At 34.9% G+C, this 18270-nt stretch overlaps 1 protein-coding gene across 1 annotated transcript in view; it reads left to right on the top strand.

Annotated features, from left to right (window-relative positions):
- The window catches only part of COL22A1 (collagen type XXII alpha 1 chain), a 667744-nt gene that overhangs the window by 439829 nt on the left and 209645 nt on the right, over positions 1–18270 (top strand). Inside the window, exons 27-30 of the mRNA XM_053715381.1 lie at positions 8901–8954; positions 10054–10107; positions 13739–13783; positions 17272–17334. Of these exons, the coding sequence (XP_053571356.1) occupies positions 8901–8954; positions 10054–10107; positions 13739–13783; positions 17272–17334 (216 nt within the window). The remainder of the gene's footprint in view (positions 1–8900; positions 8955–10053; positions 10108–13738; positions 13784–17271; positions 17335–18270) is intronic.

Below are 18270 nucleotides of genomic sequence, written 5' to 3'. Positions count from 1 at the left end.
ACACCCTAACATGAACCCCGAGTCTAAATACCCCTATTCTTACACTTATTAACCCCTAATCTGCCGTCCCTGACATCTCCAACACCTACATTATATTATTAACCCCTAATCTGCCGCTTCGGACACCACCGCCACCTACATTATACTTTTGAACCCCTAATCTGCTGCCCCCAACATCGTCGCCACCTACATTATATTTATTAACCCCTAATCTGCCGTCCCCAATGTTGCCGCCACCTACCTACACTTCTTAACCCCTAATCTGCCGCCCCAACTTCGCCGCCACTATATTAAAGTTATTAACCCCTAAATCTAAGTCTAACCCTAACCCTGTTTGGGATGTGGGAGGGCCTCGGTTTAGGGGTTAATAGGTAGTTTATGGGTGTTAGTGTACTTTTTAGCACTTTAGTTAAGAGTTTCATGCTACGGTGTTGTAGTGTAAAACTCTTAACTACTGACTTTTAAATGCAGTACCAGTCTTGACAGGAGAGGGTCTACCGCTCACTTTTTGGCAGACTTGTAATACCGTCGCTATGCAAGTCCCATTGAAAAAAATAGGATACGCAATTGACGTAAGTGGATTTGCGGTATTTCCAAGTCTGGCCAAAAAAGTGAGCGGTACACCTGTACCTTCAAGACTCATAATACCAGCGGGCGTTAAAAAGCAGCATTGGGACCGAACAACACTGATTTTTAAGCCTAACGCACAACTCGTAATCTAGCCGATTATTAACACATTATTTATTTGTTTTAGTTTGTGATTGGTGCAGACACCAATCGACAGCTAGCTCCCACTAGTGTAGGAGATGTGTATATTCATTATCATTATCAACAATGGATAGTAAGAGAACAAAGCACATCTGAAAATAGAATTGACTTTAAAAGTATCTTAAAATGACATACTCTTTCTGATTCTTGTAAGCTTCATTTTGTCTTTCCTATCCCTTAAGGAAAACATATTTTATATTTTAAAACAATTGTGTTTTGTACCTTATTTGTAAAATAAAAATAAACAGAAGAACAAAGCTATTTATTAAAATGTAAAATGAGAATTCATGACAAAAATAATATTACAAAAATAGCGTGCAAAGACCCATGATGTGACAGTGTAAACAGGCAGAGTTGGGTTTTCAGAGTTGGGTTTGCTGTAGAATTTGAAAATTCTGTAAAAAGCTACAGGAAAAGTGTTTTATTAGTAATTGAGATCATAGGCATTTTTTGGCCTAGGCCAAATAGGTTTGTGCCTAGATCAGTAGGATATAGGGGCAGCAAATTTGGAGCGTTAGTTTTTATGGGATGATGTTTTTCTAATCTTATATTTATTTTATTTAATTACAAATCAGTGATCCCTGGCTGTCTAGGGAGATGCATGGCTTTTGCATCCAACATTGGTTTTCCAGTTTTGAGAACTACATGAGCAGACCTACCAGCTGTCTGGGATAATGCGGGATTGTTTTGTGGGAGATCTGCCTCCTGTCCCTCCCATAGCTTCCCCAGCCAGAGCAATGTAAAACAAATGGTACACAGGTGGATAACTCCTTCATCCAAATCTTGCCTTTTCAGATCCACTTGGCAAAAATTTTAGTTGTAAACTGTGAAAGAATCCAACAACAAAAAAAAGGCATAAGGGTTTTTTACCACCCGGTTTATATCCTCCACATCATAAACAGTCAGAGAGACAAAAACAATCTGTCCAAGAGGGGAAAAAAGTTAAAAAGTAAAAATATTTATTATTTCAACATTAAAGCCAAAACTGAACACTTTGGTCACATACACATAGTCCTCTGATGCTTTTGGTCTACTACACACCTGGCCCTTACCACTACACACCCACTGCAGTCCAGGAACAACCTTCCTGTTGCTGTCCCACCCACAAATCACCAGTGGGCCTCCTAAAAGTGCCCCCCAATATAATTTCACTGTCCAAGTATTCTTGATTTCCCTTACAATTTTTTCTTACTACAATTAATTGAATTTATTTCAGTTTATTAACTACTCTTTCTGTAAGATTTATCAAATGCAGAAATGTAGTATTTAATTCTCCTATTTTTATTTTAGTAAGAGGCAGCCTGTGGGGCGTATGTATCAAGCTATAAATGGAGCTTGATGCCCCGTGTTTCTGGCGAGCCTGCAACTGCGACGGGCCCCAGAGTTTGGGGGCCCAGCTTAAAAATAAATCAAAATAAATGTTTCCATTAAAAAACGTTTGACCTGCCACTGCCTGCACTGATATCATGTGAGTGTGACATGATGCTTCACTAGTGTCTCTGTCTACAGGGGTTAGTGTTTCTGTTTTACCCATTGGTGTTTATGTGTGTGTGTGTGTGTGTATGTGACTGTGTGTGTATTTATGCATGTATGTGTGTGTGTGTGTGTGTGTGTGTGTGTGTGTGTATGTATGACTGTGTGTGTATTTATGCATGTGTATGTGACTGTGTGTGTATTTATGTATGAATGTGTGCATGTATGTATGTATGACTGTGTGTGTATTTATGCATGTGTGTGTGTTTATGTGACTGTGTGTGTATTTATGTATGTATGTGACTGTGTGTGTATTTATGTATGTATGTGTGTATGTATGTATGTATGACTGTTTGTGTATTTATGCATGTGTGTGTGTGTGTGTGTGTGTGTGTATGTGACTGTGTGTGTATTTATGTATGTATGTGACTGTGTGTGTATTTATGTATGTATGTGACTGTGTGTGTATTTATGTATGTATGTGACTGTGTGTGTATTTATGTATGTATGTGACTGTGTGTGTATTTATGTATGTATGTGACTGTGTGTGTGTGTGTATGTGACTGTGTGTGTATTTATGTATGTATGTGACTGTGTGTGTATTTATGTATGTATGTGACTGTGTGTGTATTTATGCATGTATGTGTGTGTGTGTATTTTTGTGGAACCAGCAAATTACAGACCTTGTTACTACAGCATGGGGGTGGGGGTTAAACAGTGTCACTATACAGTACCACTATATACAGTACCACTATATACAGTACGGGGGGGCTGTACCATGTCATTGACTACTGTGGTCACTTTTTAAAGTACTGGGGCAGGTAGTGACAGGCCAGCCATCTCACCGACAGATTACAGACTGTGTCACTAACTCACTATATACAGTACTGGTGGGTTAAACAGTGTCACTATATACAGTAATAGGGGGTCAGACTATCTCACAGACTGTAAGCACATTTTGCAGACATGTAATCTGATTCACATTTTGTTTCTGTGTTAAATGTTAAAAAAAAAAGATATATATCAAACTCACATTTTATTTTGGGTGGTGGGGGGCACTTCTTAGATTCTTGCCCTGTGATTTCTAGTTACGCCTGTGCATTTTAAGATTATGCAAATCTACTGTATTTACTTGTCCTTTAAGGTGCATCAAAAATAAATTACCCTAAGCACATTTTTTTCAGTGGCCACTTGTGTAGCAGGAGAGTGTTGTTTATAATGTACAAATTAGTTGCCCATAATTCTAAATATGATGGTCTATTGGAATCAGAACAATGAATAAAGTAGACTTGGATATAAAGAGCATCCATATAGAAATCTGCAAGTACAACTGCAACACATAGGAGATTTGATTGTTAAACAGGTTATGTAATTGTAATAGGACTTTCTAGAGACTGGTCCTGGGAATTCAACTAAACCTCAATCAATATAGAAACAGTATACAGAAATTTTAAGATGGTAAAAAACAATAGTCTGATACAGAAATGAGCTAAGAACTAATACTCTCCTTAATTTAAGACCGCTGCCTTCTTTCAGTCTCTCCCCAGGGACTGTGATAGTTACAGAGATTCAAAGGTAGATGGCGCTGGTCTTGGTATTGCACTAAGGATATGTAGATATCTTCTAATTTTCTGATTGGAGACAGACTTGTTGTGTATATAAACACCAATTAATAAGGGTGCAGTATACTCACTCCATAAGATGTATGATGTCTGCTCATCTATAGATGACCCCACAGTTAGTTGGAACCAAGGATAAACTCCAATAATATCGACCCAAAATGCTAAAGGCAAGGAAAAGTTCCAATGAGGTGTGCATAAAATTACTTGAAAATACAAGTAGCAACTTACTCCATCAAATCTGGAATTCCGGCAATGTCACAGCAAAGAAGCAATTAATTACTCCAAAGATGATAAAAAAAAGTATTTTAATGGCTCAACACGTTTCAACGTATACAAACATATTTTTCAAGAGCAAATTTAAAACAAATAAAGACAGTTGAAAAGTTGAATCAATGTATGCAGATTTCATAAAGACTCAGTTTATGCAGAATTCATAAAGACTCAGGTTATGCAGAATTCATAAAGACTCAGGTTATGCAGAATTCATAAAGACTGGTTATGCAGAATTCATAAATATTCAGTTTACGCAGAATTCATAAAGACTGGTTATGCAGAATTCATAAATATTCAGTTTATGCAGAATTCATAAAACCTTAGGTTAAGCAGAATTCATAAAGACTCAGGTTACACAATTCATATCAACTCAGGTTATGCAGAATTCCTAAAGACTCAGGTTATGCAGAATTCCTAAAGACTCAGGTTATGCAGAATTAATAAAGACTCAGGTAATGCAGAAATCATAAAGATTCAGTTTATGCAGAATTCATAAAGATTCAGTTTATGCAGAATTCCTAAAGACTCAGGTTATGCAGAATTAATAAAGACTCAGGTAATGCAGAAATCATAAAGATTCAGTTTATGCAGAATTCATAAAGATTCAGTTTATGCAGAATTCATAAAGACTCAGGTTATGCAGAATTCATAAAGATCAGTTTATGCAGAATTTATAAAGACTCAGGTTATGCAAAATTCATAAAGACTCAGTTTATGCAGAATTTATAAAGACTCAGGTTATGCAGAATTCATAAAGATTCAGTTTATGCAGAATTCATAAAGATTCAGTTAATGCAGAATTTATAAAGACTCAGGTTATGCCAAATTCATTAAGACTCAGTTTATGCAGAATTCATAAAGATTCAGTTTATGCAGAATTTATAAAGACTCAGGTTATGCCAAATTCATTAAGACTCAGTTTATGCAGAATTCATAAAGATTCAGTTTATGCAGAATTCATAAAGACTCAAGTTATGCAGAATTCATAAAGATTCAGTTTATGCAGAATTCATAAAGACTCAGGTTATGCAGAATTCATAAAGATTTAGTTTATTCAGAATTAATAAAGATTCAGTTTATGCAGAATTAATAAAGACTCGGGTTATGCAGAATTCATAAAGATTCAGTTTATGCAGAATTCATAAAGACTCAGGTTATGCAGAATTCATAAAGATTTAGTTTATTCAGAATTAATAAAGATTCAGTTTATGCAGAATTCATAAAGACTCAGGTTATGCAGAATTCATAAAGATTCAGTTTATGTAGAATTCATAAAGACTCAGGTTATGCAGAATTCATAAAGATTTAGTTTATTCAGAATTAATAAAGATTCAGTTTATGCAGAATTCATAAAGATTCAGTTTATGCAGAATTCATAAAGACTCAGTTTATGCAGAATTCATAAAGACTCAGGTTATGCAGAATTCATAAAGATCAGTTTATGCAGAATTCATAAAGATTCAGTTTATGCAGAATTGATAAAGACTCAGGTTATGCAGAATTCATAAAGATCAGTTTATGCAGAATTCATAAAGACTCAGGTTATGCAGAATTCATAAAGACTCAGGTTATGCAGAATTCATAAAGACTCAGTTTATGCAGAATTCATAAAGACTCAGGTTATGCAGAATTCATAAAGACTGGTTATGCAGAATTCATAAATATTCAGTTTACGCAGAATTCATAAAGACTGGTTATGCAGAATTCATAAATATTCAGTTTATGCAGAATTCATAAAACCTTAGGTTAAGCAGAATTCATAAAGACTCAGGTTACACAATTCATATCAACTCAGGTTATGCAGAATTCCTAAAGACTCAGGTTATGCAGAATTCCTAAAGACTCAGGTTATGCAGAATTAATAAAGACTCAGGTAATGCAGAAATCATAAAGATTCAGTTTATGCAGAATTCATAAAGATTCAGTTTATGCAGAATTCCTAAAGACTCAGGTTATGCAGAATTAATAAAGACTCAGGTAATGCAGAAATCATAAAGATTCAGTTTATGCAGAATTCATAAAGATTCAGTTTATGCAGAATTCATAAAGACTCAGGTTATGCAGAATTCATAAAGATCAGTTTATGCAGAATTTATAAAGACTCAGGTTATGCAAAATTCATAAAGACTCAGTTTATGCAGAATTTATAAAGACTCAGGTTATGCAGAATTCATAAAGATTCAGTTTATGCAGAATTCATAAAGATTCAGTTAATGCAGAATTTATAAAGACTCAGGTTATGCCAAATTCATTAAGACTCAGTTTATGCAGAATTCATAAAGATTCAGTTTATGCAGAATTTATAAAGACTCAGGTTATGCCAAATTCATTAAGACTCAGTTTATGCAGAATTCATAAAGATTCAGTTTATGCAGAATTCATAAAGACTCAAGTTATGCAGAATTCATAAAGATTCAGTTTATGCAGAATTCATAAAGACTCAGGTTATGCAGAATTCATAAAGATTTAGTTTATTCAGAATTAATAAAGATTCAGTTTATGCAGAATTAATAAAGACTCGGGTTATGCAGAATTCATAAAGATTCAGTTTATGCAGAATTCATAAAGACTTAGGTTATGCAGAATTCATAAAGATTTAGTTTATTCAGAATTAATAAAGATTCAGTTTATGCAGAATTCATAAAGACTCAGGTTATGCAGAATTCATAAAGATTCAGTTTATGTAGAATTCATAAAGACTCAGGTTATGCAGAATTCATAAAGATTTAGTTTATTCAGAATTAATAAAGATTCAGTTTATGCAGAATTCATAAAGATTCAGTTTATGCAGAATTCATAAAGACTCAGTTTATGCAGAATTCATAAAGACTCAGGTTATGCAGAATTCATAAAGATCAGTTTATGCAGAATTCATAAAGATTCAGTTTATGCAGAATTGATAAAGACTCAGGTTATGCAGAATTCATAAAGATCAGTTTATGCAGAATTCATAAAGACTCAGGTTATGCAGAATTCATAAAGACTCAGGTTATGCAGAATTCATAAAGACTCAGTTTATGCAGAATTCATAAAGACTCAGGTTATGCAGAATTCATAAAGATCAGTTTATGCAGAATTCATAAAGATTCAGTTTATGCAGAATTCATAAAGCATCAGGTTATGCAGAATTCATAAAGATTCAGTTTATGCAGAATTCATAAAGATCAGTTTATGCAGAATTCATAAAGATTCAGTTTATGCAGAATTCATAAAGCATCAGGTTATGCAGAATTCATAAAGATTCAGTTTATGCAGAATTCATAAAGATCAGTTTATGCAGAATTCATAAAGATTCAGTTTATGCAGAATTCATAAAGATTCAGTTTATGCAGAATTCATAAAGACTCAGTTTATGCAGAATTCATAAAGACTCAGTTTATGCAGAATTCATAAAGACTCAGTTTATGCAGAATTCATAAAGACTCAGGTTATGCAGAATTCATAAAGACTCAGTTTATGCAGAATTCATAAAGACTCAGTTTATGCAGAATTCATAAAGACTCAGTTTATGCAGAATTCATAAAGACTCAGTTTATGCAGAATTCATAAAGACTCAGTTTATGCAGAATTCATAAAGACTCAGTTTATGCAGAATTCATAAAGACTCAGTTTATGCAGAATTCATAAAGACTCAGTTTATGCAGAATTCATAAAGACTCAGTTTATGCAGAATTCATAAAGACTCAGTTTATGCAGAATTTATAAAGACTCAGTTTATGAAGAATTTATAAAAACGGTATCCCCCCTTTGAAGAATTGTGTCTTGAGTCTTATTTTGCTAAAGCTGAAGAGGTTGTTTTTTTTGTTTTTTTTCCTTTAACTTTTTTAAATTTTGTGGCCTATTTTATATAGAGAGTTATTTTTCATTCAATTGTTATGTAATGTTTAGAAAGCGTTTTTGTGATTCATGTATCCTTTCCAGACCAACTCAATCCAAACAGCGACAAGTGATTGGTCAAAAGTTAAATATGTTTCACAAATTAGTTGTAATAAATCTAGGCCAGTAAGTGTTTCAATTACTCTGATTATCTTATCTGTCCTAAAACAAACAGATCTGGAAATCCTGACTTATTTGAGGTTCCCAAAGGACTGGAGTCGGGGAACTCAGCATTAGAGAATAATGACAGTCCCCTATAGTCATCTTCACTCAGAGGAAGTGTTGCAGGGCACCACAAGGCAACAACTATAAATGACACATTATACTCAATCATTTTCTACCAATCATATAGTATAGAATAATTACAATGTTAATGTAGTTTTGTATATAACAAGTGCAATCTGTTTACGTTTAAATGAATACCAGGAGGAAATGAACGTGATACTGCTGTGCATCAATTCTAATAAATAATAACTTTAATAAAGCTATTTGTAGATAGCGACAAACTGCAATAACCGTACATTAAAAACAACTTGATACATTCTGATGTCCTCAAGAAGAACAAGAACAACTGGAGTACAATTCCCCCTAAATTATTTTAACATGCAAAATGAAATGGCATTAAAGTGAAAATAAAGCTTTCTTTGTTTAGCTAGAACACGTAGTAAAAAATTAAAATAATAATAATAATACGTGCAGCAGTGTTTGCAACAATATTTACAGCAATGTATTACATGCTTCTGAGCATACATAGTTCTACTCTTCAACAAAGGATACACATGTAACTTTATGTTCCCTTTAAATCATGCCTTGATGTGATAAGTAGCACCATTTTGCTTTGCAAACTAAAGATAGAAAACATCTGATATGAATACTGTTTATATGCAGGGGCTGCCTGGAAAACACGGAGTGGATGGCGTTCCTGGTGCAGCAGGACCAAAGGTAATTACTAACATGTGAATAGTCAAAAACAGATCTACTTCTACATAGATTGTTTTGTAACTAATGACAAATAATATATCTTTAGACTAATACAATAAATCTATCTGAAATGTGCATCAGAATGCTTACATACACTATGTATTAATGCTTTGCATATATATGAAACATAGAATGTCACATCATATACGTTATACCTACATGAAACTGAAACATCACTCCTCCTACAAGAACTATCTATCTATCCATTACTCTGTCTGTCTGTCTGTCTATCTATCTATCTATCTATCTATCATCTATCTATCTATCTATCCATCCATGTATCTGTCTGTCTGTCTATCTATCTATCTATCTATCTATCTATCTATCTATCTATCTATCTATCTATCTACCTCTATCTATCTATCTATCTATCTATCTATCTATCTATCTATCTATCTATCTATCTATCTATCTATCCATTTCTCTGTCTATCTATCTATCTATCTATCTATCTATCTATCTATCTATCTATCTATCTATCTATCTACCTCTATCTATCTCTCTATCTATCATCTATCTATCTATCTATCTATCTATCTATCTATCCATTTCTCTGTCTGTCTGTATATCTATCTATCTATCTATCTATCTATCTATCTATCTAACTATCTATCCATCCATTTCACTGCCTGTCTGTCTGTCTATCTATCTCTATCTATCTATCTATCTATCTATCTACCTCTATCTATCTATCTATCTATCTATCTACCTCTATCTATCTATCTATCTATCTATCTACCTCTATCTATCTATCTATCTATCTATCTATCTATCCATCTATCTTCTTTATCATTGCTCTTAATTGTTATAACTGTGTAGCAGAAAAAAATGATTCTCTCCCACTTTCTTGCTCTCTGTCTCCCTTTTTCTCTCTCCAGCAGGGCAAATTGATTGTTACATATTACTTGACACACACATACTCCATTTGTATCCTGTCTGAGTAAACTTGGCTGGAGGGAAATGTTCATGAGACATCTAAAAAACTGTTTATCCTTGTGCACCATAGGGTATTAACTTCTTTATGAGTACATTAAATGATCTGTGTCTGCATTATTTGTAGGGTGAACCAGGAGAACGAGGCTTGGACGGACTACTTGGCAATACTGGTCCAAAGGTAATGGTTTCCATACCATAACACTACTAGTATATCTTGATTATGAATTACATATTAAGTTTAATTTGTTCTTGCTGCCCTGAATTTTAGAGGTGGTTGAATGTTTACATGGTTATTGCTCTACGAAGAAAAGAGAAATGGCAGGAAAATGATTTTTAAAAGAAAATAATTATGAACTTGCCCACCAGTACCCCTGTACAATTAGTATTTAACTTTATGGTCATCTTTTTGCTCCTGTACCCCTGTACAATTAATATTTAGCTTTATGGTCATCTTTTTGCTCCTGTACCCCTGTACAATTAATATTTAGCTTTATGGTCATCTTTTTGCTCCTGTACCCCTGTACAATTAATATTTAGCTTTATGGTCATCTTTTTGCTCCTGTACCCCTGTACAATTAATATTTAGCTTTATGGTCATATTTTTGCTCCTGTAGAGGGTTGTAGGATTATCTGCATTTAGCCAAGGGCTGGAACTATATCCCTTATTTTCATAGCTGCAGTTATTTCCTAGCAGAGGGTACCAGCTAATCTCTTGACTGTATTCTTTATTTTAATGAACACCTAGTTTGTTTTCACCCAGTCTGCCTTGGATAAGCTGAACACAAGCCAAAGAAATAAAAAAATGCACAATGGAATAATATTGTGGTGCACCTTTGCCAGAGGCTATTCATATCAAAATATTACAAAAGCAGCAGCATTTACCAACATATTATTTAAATGTCAAATGAATTAATCAAATTCATAAGAGAACATCTCATGAAGTTCCCGGCTGCATTTGTTATATGATTGTATTATGTTGCCTAAAGACAAGTGTTTTGTGCATGTGTGATGCAATTAGCAGCCATATAAGATAAAGATATAGATACTTTTCACAATCCAATATGTCTGCCAATGATGTCACACAATTGTATAATAAAATAAAGCAGGAAATAAGGAGTTCACGTGTATTGATATTTTTTATATAGAATTTAGACCACTCCTCTTCTAGGCCTCAAATCTTATGTCCCCCTGATTAGTAAACATGTTTGCATCCGAGAAGCAAACTATTTCCTCTATAAAACCATTTTTCTTCTTTACATACAATAAATCACCACCAGATGGCAGTGCATTTCACCTGTCAGCGAATACTCTGCTATTACAAGTTGCTTTCTAACCTGTTTATGTAGTTCTAGAGTTGCTCTTCAGTGTTTTTTTTCTTTAATTGTGTGTGAATCGTACACACAATGGACTAGATTACAAGTATTGTTAGTGCGGGACGCAATAAGTAATATTGCGACCGCTCTAACTAGCGCACGTATTACAATTTTAAAGTAAATAGATGGGGGCCGATTTACTAATGTGCGAGCGGACATAATCTGCTGTTCCAGATCATGTCTGCCGCACATCGATAAATGCTGACAGCAAACGCTGTCGGCATTTATCAATGCACAAGCATTTCTCGTAAAATACTTGCGCAATTCCGCCCCTTGCACATTCACGGCCAATCGGCTGCTAGCAGGGGGTGTCAATCAACCCAATCATATCCGATACAGCTGATTGGTTTCGGCTGCCTCAGACAAGTGGCGGATGATTTGAGGAGCAGCGGAAACTGCTGCATTTGGGCCTTGATAAACCGGCCCCATGCGCTCAAGTGCAAATAAAATTTGCACTCAGCAGGTTAGCACGAATGTAAAAAAAATATTTTTTTTTTTTTTTACATGTGTTAAAAGGTATATAGTATATGACAAAGGCTATAATGTGTGTATATATACAGTATATATATATATATATATACATACACATATATACACATATAAATACATTTGTATATACATATGTATATACATATAGATATATATGTATAGATACAGTATATATGTTTAAGAAAATAATCATATATATATATAAATATTTAAAAATATAAAGAACATTTTCTTCTATATGAAGAACAATGTAATGTAAAATACTCATAACTACTTTCAGGTTTAGCGCTGTTGGTCTAATGCAGTGTCAGGTTAAGTGTTAGTTTTTTTTATTCAGCACGCTCTATTGAAGTCTATGAGGAGAAGAAGTTAACGTCTGTGATATCTGAAGTCCTGAAGTTAGCATGAAATGTGTTTTTGCGCCAGAGAGCAAACCTTTTACTTTCTACTTGTAATACATGTGCTAAACACGCGCATGGTGTTAAAAGCTTACTTCTAGCTAAGTTTGCGCGGAAGTATAAATAAAAAATGTACGCCACTTGTTATATAGCCCAAAATCTTTACTCATGTGCACGTTTTGCTAAATGCTGCACAATTTCTTTCAAATGTAAACGTGATAATATGTGCAAACGTTTGTGCACAAGAGATATCGGGGTTTTTTAGCGCAATCAGCATTCTATCAAAATCGGTAAATAGCGCTCCACTCATAATCTGGCAAAAAACTAGTATCACCACACTCTATATTTAACCCCTTCAAAATAATTATTACCTATATAACATAAACTAAGGTTGTTTTTTTGCTTGTAATGCAGAGACATCCTAATAGATCTTGAAGTGTTTAACAAACTGACCCATTTATTGGCATCCTGTAAAATTATTTCAAGAAAAAAGCATAAGATTTATTATTCAATGTTCCTGTACAAGTGAGAAAGATGCACCCCAAGGTTTAATGCATTTCCCTCTAATAGTTTTGTAGATGCTTATTCTTTAATATGATTCATCCACATTACATTTTAACACTAGTGATGCTGTAAACACATTCTATACGTCCTGCTTGGGGCCGGCAAAGCACTGCTGGTCCCGAATTGGAAACTGCTGCTGATTCAATTAGTACTGCTAGTCTGCTAGTCACACAGTTGTGTCATGTGACTAGTGCTGTTGTTAAAGGGACAGTAAACACCACAAATGTTATTGTTTAAAAAGATAGATAATCCCTTTATTTACCATTCCCCAGTTTTGCCTAATGAACACTGCTAAAGAAATATACTTTTTACCTCTGTGATTACCTTGTATCTAAGCTTCTGCACACTGCCTTCTTCTCTCAGATCTTTTGACAGACTTGAATTTTAGGCAATTAGTGCTGACTCTTAATAACTCCACATACGTGAGCACAATATTATCTATATCAAACACGTGAACTAACGCCCTCTAGCTGTGAAAAACTGTCAAATGCATTTAGATGAGAGGCGGCCTTCAAGGGCTTAGAAATTAGCATTTATTCGAGCATACCTAGGTTTAGCTTTCAACTAAGAATACCAAGAGAACAAAGCAAATTTGATGATAAAAATAAATTAGAAAGTTGCTTAAAATGACATGCCCTATCTGAATCATGAAAGTTTAATTTGGACTTTACTATCCCTTTAAAAGCTCTAGCAGATTTGAGCAAATCATTTTTACACTAAAATGGCTCTTTAAATAGATTGTGCACACGCTTTAGCAAAAAAAGCATGTGCACAAAAAGAGAAATCATGCACACAATTTATTTAAAAAAAAAAAAAAGTGTCCACTTCAGGTCTCCATAGAAATAAACTTTTATTTGTTGATTTTTTTTGGTTGAATTCAGGACAAGTAATATTTTAGGAAACATAAAGGGACGTAATTCTAATGATGCAGAAAACTGTATATAATGCAATGTGGAAAAATAATCCATTTGTTTCTTGTTTGCAGGGAGATATGGGTGATCGTGGATTGTCTGGAAGGCCAGGAGAAAAGGTAATACAATTGTGTTGTGTTGTCACCAGACCGCCGCTCCCTTAACCTCTTCGCCACCTCTAAGCTGGCGAAATTCAATCTCTGCGGTCGAGTCCGACCAAGGAGAGTGATAGCTCCTGCCTGCGCGTGATTGGCTGTTCGTGGGCAGGGGGCCGGATTGCATGCGAGCGCAAAATCGTGCTCGTGTGCAATGGTGATTACCTTCGCCACTGTCTGCCTCAGCTTTGATAAATCTAGCCCTAAACATTCTTTAAATGAATTTGAAAACCTAGAATCAGATAGAAAGCAAATACAGATGTAGATTATGTCAGTCTTTCAGTGATGTTTAAAGGGCAAATCAAAGTCTGCACCCTTCCCCCCGGTCTAGTGCAAAAATGATGATAGATAAATAGATAGATAGATAGATAGATAGAGACAGAGAGTTAGATTGATAGATAGAGACACACACACACAGAGAGAGAGAGAGAGAGAGAGAGATAGTTAGATAGATATGTAATTAATATAGCAGTTGCACTTAGTGGCTGATATATATGGCCATCTTTAAAATTATAGTGAGTTAAAAGATGTGAAGGTTTTTTCCACATATTTTTTAAGTCCCATAATTTAAATGAATACTTAATTAATCACGACTGACCAAGTTTCATTAAGCAGCCTTCAGGAAACTAGCATGTGCTAATGAAGTCTGATAAATGATAGATAGATAGATAGATAGATAGATAGATAGATAGATAGATAGATAGATGATAGATAGATAGATAGATAGATAGATAGACAGAAAGACAGACTGATATATATATAGAGTGATAGATAGATACGATAGATAGATAGATATATAGATAGATAGATAGATAGATAGATAGATAGATAGATGATAGAGATATAGATGATAGATAGCGATATAGATAGATAAAGCGCCAGAAGGGGTGTGAAACGCGTCAGTTGACGTCACCCTCTATATGTATCTACACTCCAGGTCACTGTCTGTTCACTGAGACTGACTTGTTTTATTTTGTTTAAAATAAAAGGTTTGTTTTACTCTATATCGCTCTAGCAGTTTGGTGCCTTGCTCTACATTTACATTGTACCTTCGGTTGTGCGTTAAGGTCACCTCTTTGCTCGATAGATAGATGATAGATAGATAGATGGATTTTAAAGGCATCAAATGAGGTTATGGATACAAACCACTTATGTAATTATTGTTAAGTACTGTTTTTGTAACCTAGTCACTGCATTCATATGACTACTGCACAGGTGGATGCACAAATATATACAGTGTTTGCACAGAGAGCTACATTAAGGCGAATTTGCATTGCTTTAGGGCTATTAATGTGACAGCTGTGCCAAGACAAATCAATGAATTGATGTTTGGTAATAAATTGCTGCATTAACGCTTCAAATTGCAACATGTTATTGGTAATTATTGACACAAATCATGTGGTCTTATAGATTTCTTCCTGTTTTTGGTCATATAGATTGTCATCAGCATACTAATCTGTAGTTTTCTTTCAGAGCAGTTTTTAGGGAATTAGGGAACATCAGCTAGCAAAATTCATCATGAATTACACTAAAAATAACATACAGTATCTTATATCAGATATAATATTTTTTTCTGTTACGTTCCCCTTGTCGCTATATTATTATGTGCCTTATACATACAAAGAGTCATACATTAAAATAAGTTTTCTCTGCATAAAAAAGTGATCTGATACTTAAAAATCTTATACTTAATACCCGAACAAATGTTGTTTCTGAAAGTCTTCTCAAATCATATTGTTTGTGTGTCACAAGCAGCCAATCAGATTGTTAACTATAAAAGCTATATGTAAATCCCTCCCAATAAACACGTGTTTTTTAGCTATAAAGGGTCACAAACAATACATTTCATGCACCTCCCTCTGATCTTGACTGCTGCCATTATGGAACCAAGATTACACTACAGGTATCTGAATAGAATTGCTGCACATGTGCAAACACGCCGTCACTGGAATGCAGCAAAAAAAAAAAAAAAAAAAATCAAAATGGCAGCAATCATGACTAGAGGGAGGAGGGAATAAACTCAATACTATGGGGTCCATTAAACATATGCCGGGCAGACAAGGGTGGACACCTTAACCTGTCCACCTGGCATTGAGGCTAGTGGAAAGTAATAAACTGCCCACATTTATCATTGCACAAGCCGCCACTTGTGCAACATTGCTCCCTGCTCATGTGCAGCCTTTGATGCACAGCAGTGGCTGTCAAACACCCATTTGGTTTAATACAGATGGATCGTAAACTGCCAGCTCAGAGTTGGCGTATATGTTAGGAAGTAGTGCCGAAGGCACTCCAAAGATGCATTCACAGCTTCTTAAAGGGATAGGAAAGTCAAAATGTAAGAATAAGAGCATGTAATTTTAAGACACTTTTAAAATCACTTCTTTTTTTAAATGTGCTTTGTTCTCTTGGTATCCATTGTTGAAAAGGAGTACGCACACATCCTATACTAGTGGGAGCTAGCAGGTAATTGGTGCCTAAATACATTTATCTCTTGTGATTGGCTAACTAAATGTGCTCAGTTAACTGAAAGTAGTGCAATGCTGTTCCTTTAGCAAAAGATAACAAGAGAATGAAGCATATTTAATAATAAAAGTCAATTTGAAAGTTGTTTAAAATTCATGAATTAAATTTTTTAGGTTTCCTGTTCTTTTAAATGGAGTCTCATGCTTATAGAATTTATTTAGGGCTAGACTATAAGTGGAGTGCTAATTTATTGCGCATGCGTAAACGGGGGAATAACCAGCCTATATGATAAGGGCCCCAGTGTGTGATTTGTGCTTGGTCCCCTTCCGTGTTTTGTATATGTCTAGGGTGATTACATAAGACTGCGAACCCTTGACTTGTTCCCAGTTTGTTTGATTGAGAGCCTGCATTATATGGCTGTATTAGAAACCCAGGTTTTAGGAGAGACCTTGACGTGGTACCTGGACTTGTCCATTTGGCCAGATGCGGTAACTAACTTTTCCAGTTTTGCTTTTAATCTTAGTTGAGAGCTTGCAAGTGAGTGCTGGACTTTCTCTGAGTGTTGTATCAATGGCTGGGTTTTAGCCTGAGTTGAGGCTGATATAAGGGCTTTAAATCAGGTCAAGGCAGATGAAGTAAAAATGATTTGCACAAGCCTAGCTACAGATCACACAAAATGCAACTATATTATAATGTTGCTGCGTAAAAAGTATGTTGTACTTCCCTTTATAGTAATGTATAGCGCTGTTGCTTGTGACCTGCCCGTATGGGGATTTGATTAAACGTTTTTGAACCAGAATTTAGATTAGAAGCCGTTTTTGCTGTCTCTGTTGCCATTATGTACCATGTAATAGATATTTCAGAAGCGAGTGAGATCTTATCCAAGGTAGGTCATAAGTTCAATACACATATTATTCTGGGTGGCAGTAAGTTAAGGTATATTGAGAAAGCCTTTAGTTAACCATATGATGTTGCCTCTTTCTTTTCAGGGTGAAGCAGGTCCACCTGGATTGGCTGGAAATGAAGGACAAAAAGGAGACAAAGGTAATCAGGTAAGTTATAGCTGTATGCAATAATTATATATTGGATTTTGTATGTAAATATTTGTGTATGTTTGATACCTAATTTCTTAAAGATTCAATAAAAGGATAGCTGCAAATAAATAAATACATCAATCATACAAGAGTATCCATAGGCAGCTGCATAATACCCATGCACTAATTTATTTATTCTAAGCATTGTATATTTAAATATAGAGTGCACATCTTGTTAGGGTGGCTAATAGTAAAGCTGGGTACCAATATTTCACATTAACAGTGGACAGGTATAGTAACTGGATTGAGATGCTGTTGCAAAAAGTATTTTACATCTCTCATAGAAAGCAATAACTGTTGATATCAGTTGTGTGCTAGTGTAGCTTGGCATAGTGCATACCTAAGTATGCTGCTGTTTTCCTGGCTTTAAATAGTCCAATAAAGAAAATAGAGAGACACTCAACTGAGACAGAACAAAAGCTAGAACACCTTCTGTGCTTGTTCAGAAGGCAAGTGCCACTCAGAGTGCAGTCTCTCTTAGCACACTATGCATTTCACAGAGGAGAAATATCAATATACCCTAGAGAGATGCAACTGTACCTCACTGATGAGGCACAAAGAGGCTGAAACGTACCCCTGGGGTTTGTTGTTTCCTTTTGTTCAGAGAGAATTGCCTGGTATTTCAGTACTGGACTGTCATTGGACAGGTTTAGACATATGCTACAGGATATTTCTTCTCTGTGAAAGGCATAGCGTGCTAGAGGAGACTTTGTGGCACTCGCCTTATGAACAAGCACAGAGGTTTTTCTAGCTTTTGTTCTGTCTCGGTTGAGTGTGTCTCTCTGTTTTCTTTTGTGACTGCTATATGTTATTTAGTAATTGCTTAAGCAGTGCAGGAGATCATTTTAATCTCACCCTATCTGAGTTCAGCAAATTACATTTGTTAAATGATTG

Source organism: Bombina bombina, chromosome 5, assembly GCF_027579735.1.
Source record: "Bombina bombina isolate aBomBom1 chromosome 5, aBomBom1.pri, whole genome shotgun sequence".
Taxonomy (NCBI): Eukaryota; Metazoa; Chordata; class Amphibia; order Anura; family Bombinatoridae; genus Bombina; species Bombina bombina.
The sequence above is the reverse complement of the archived record's forward strand: the minus strand, read 5'-3'. Positions and strand labels throughout refer to the sequence as shown.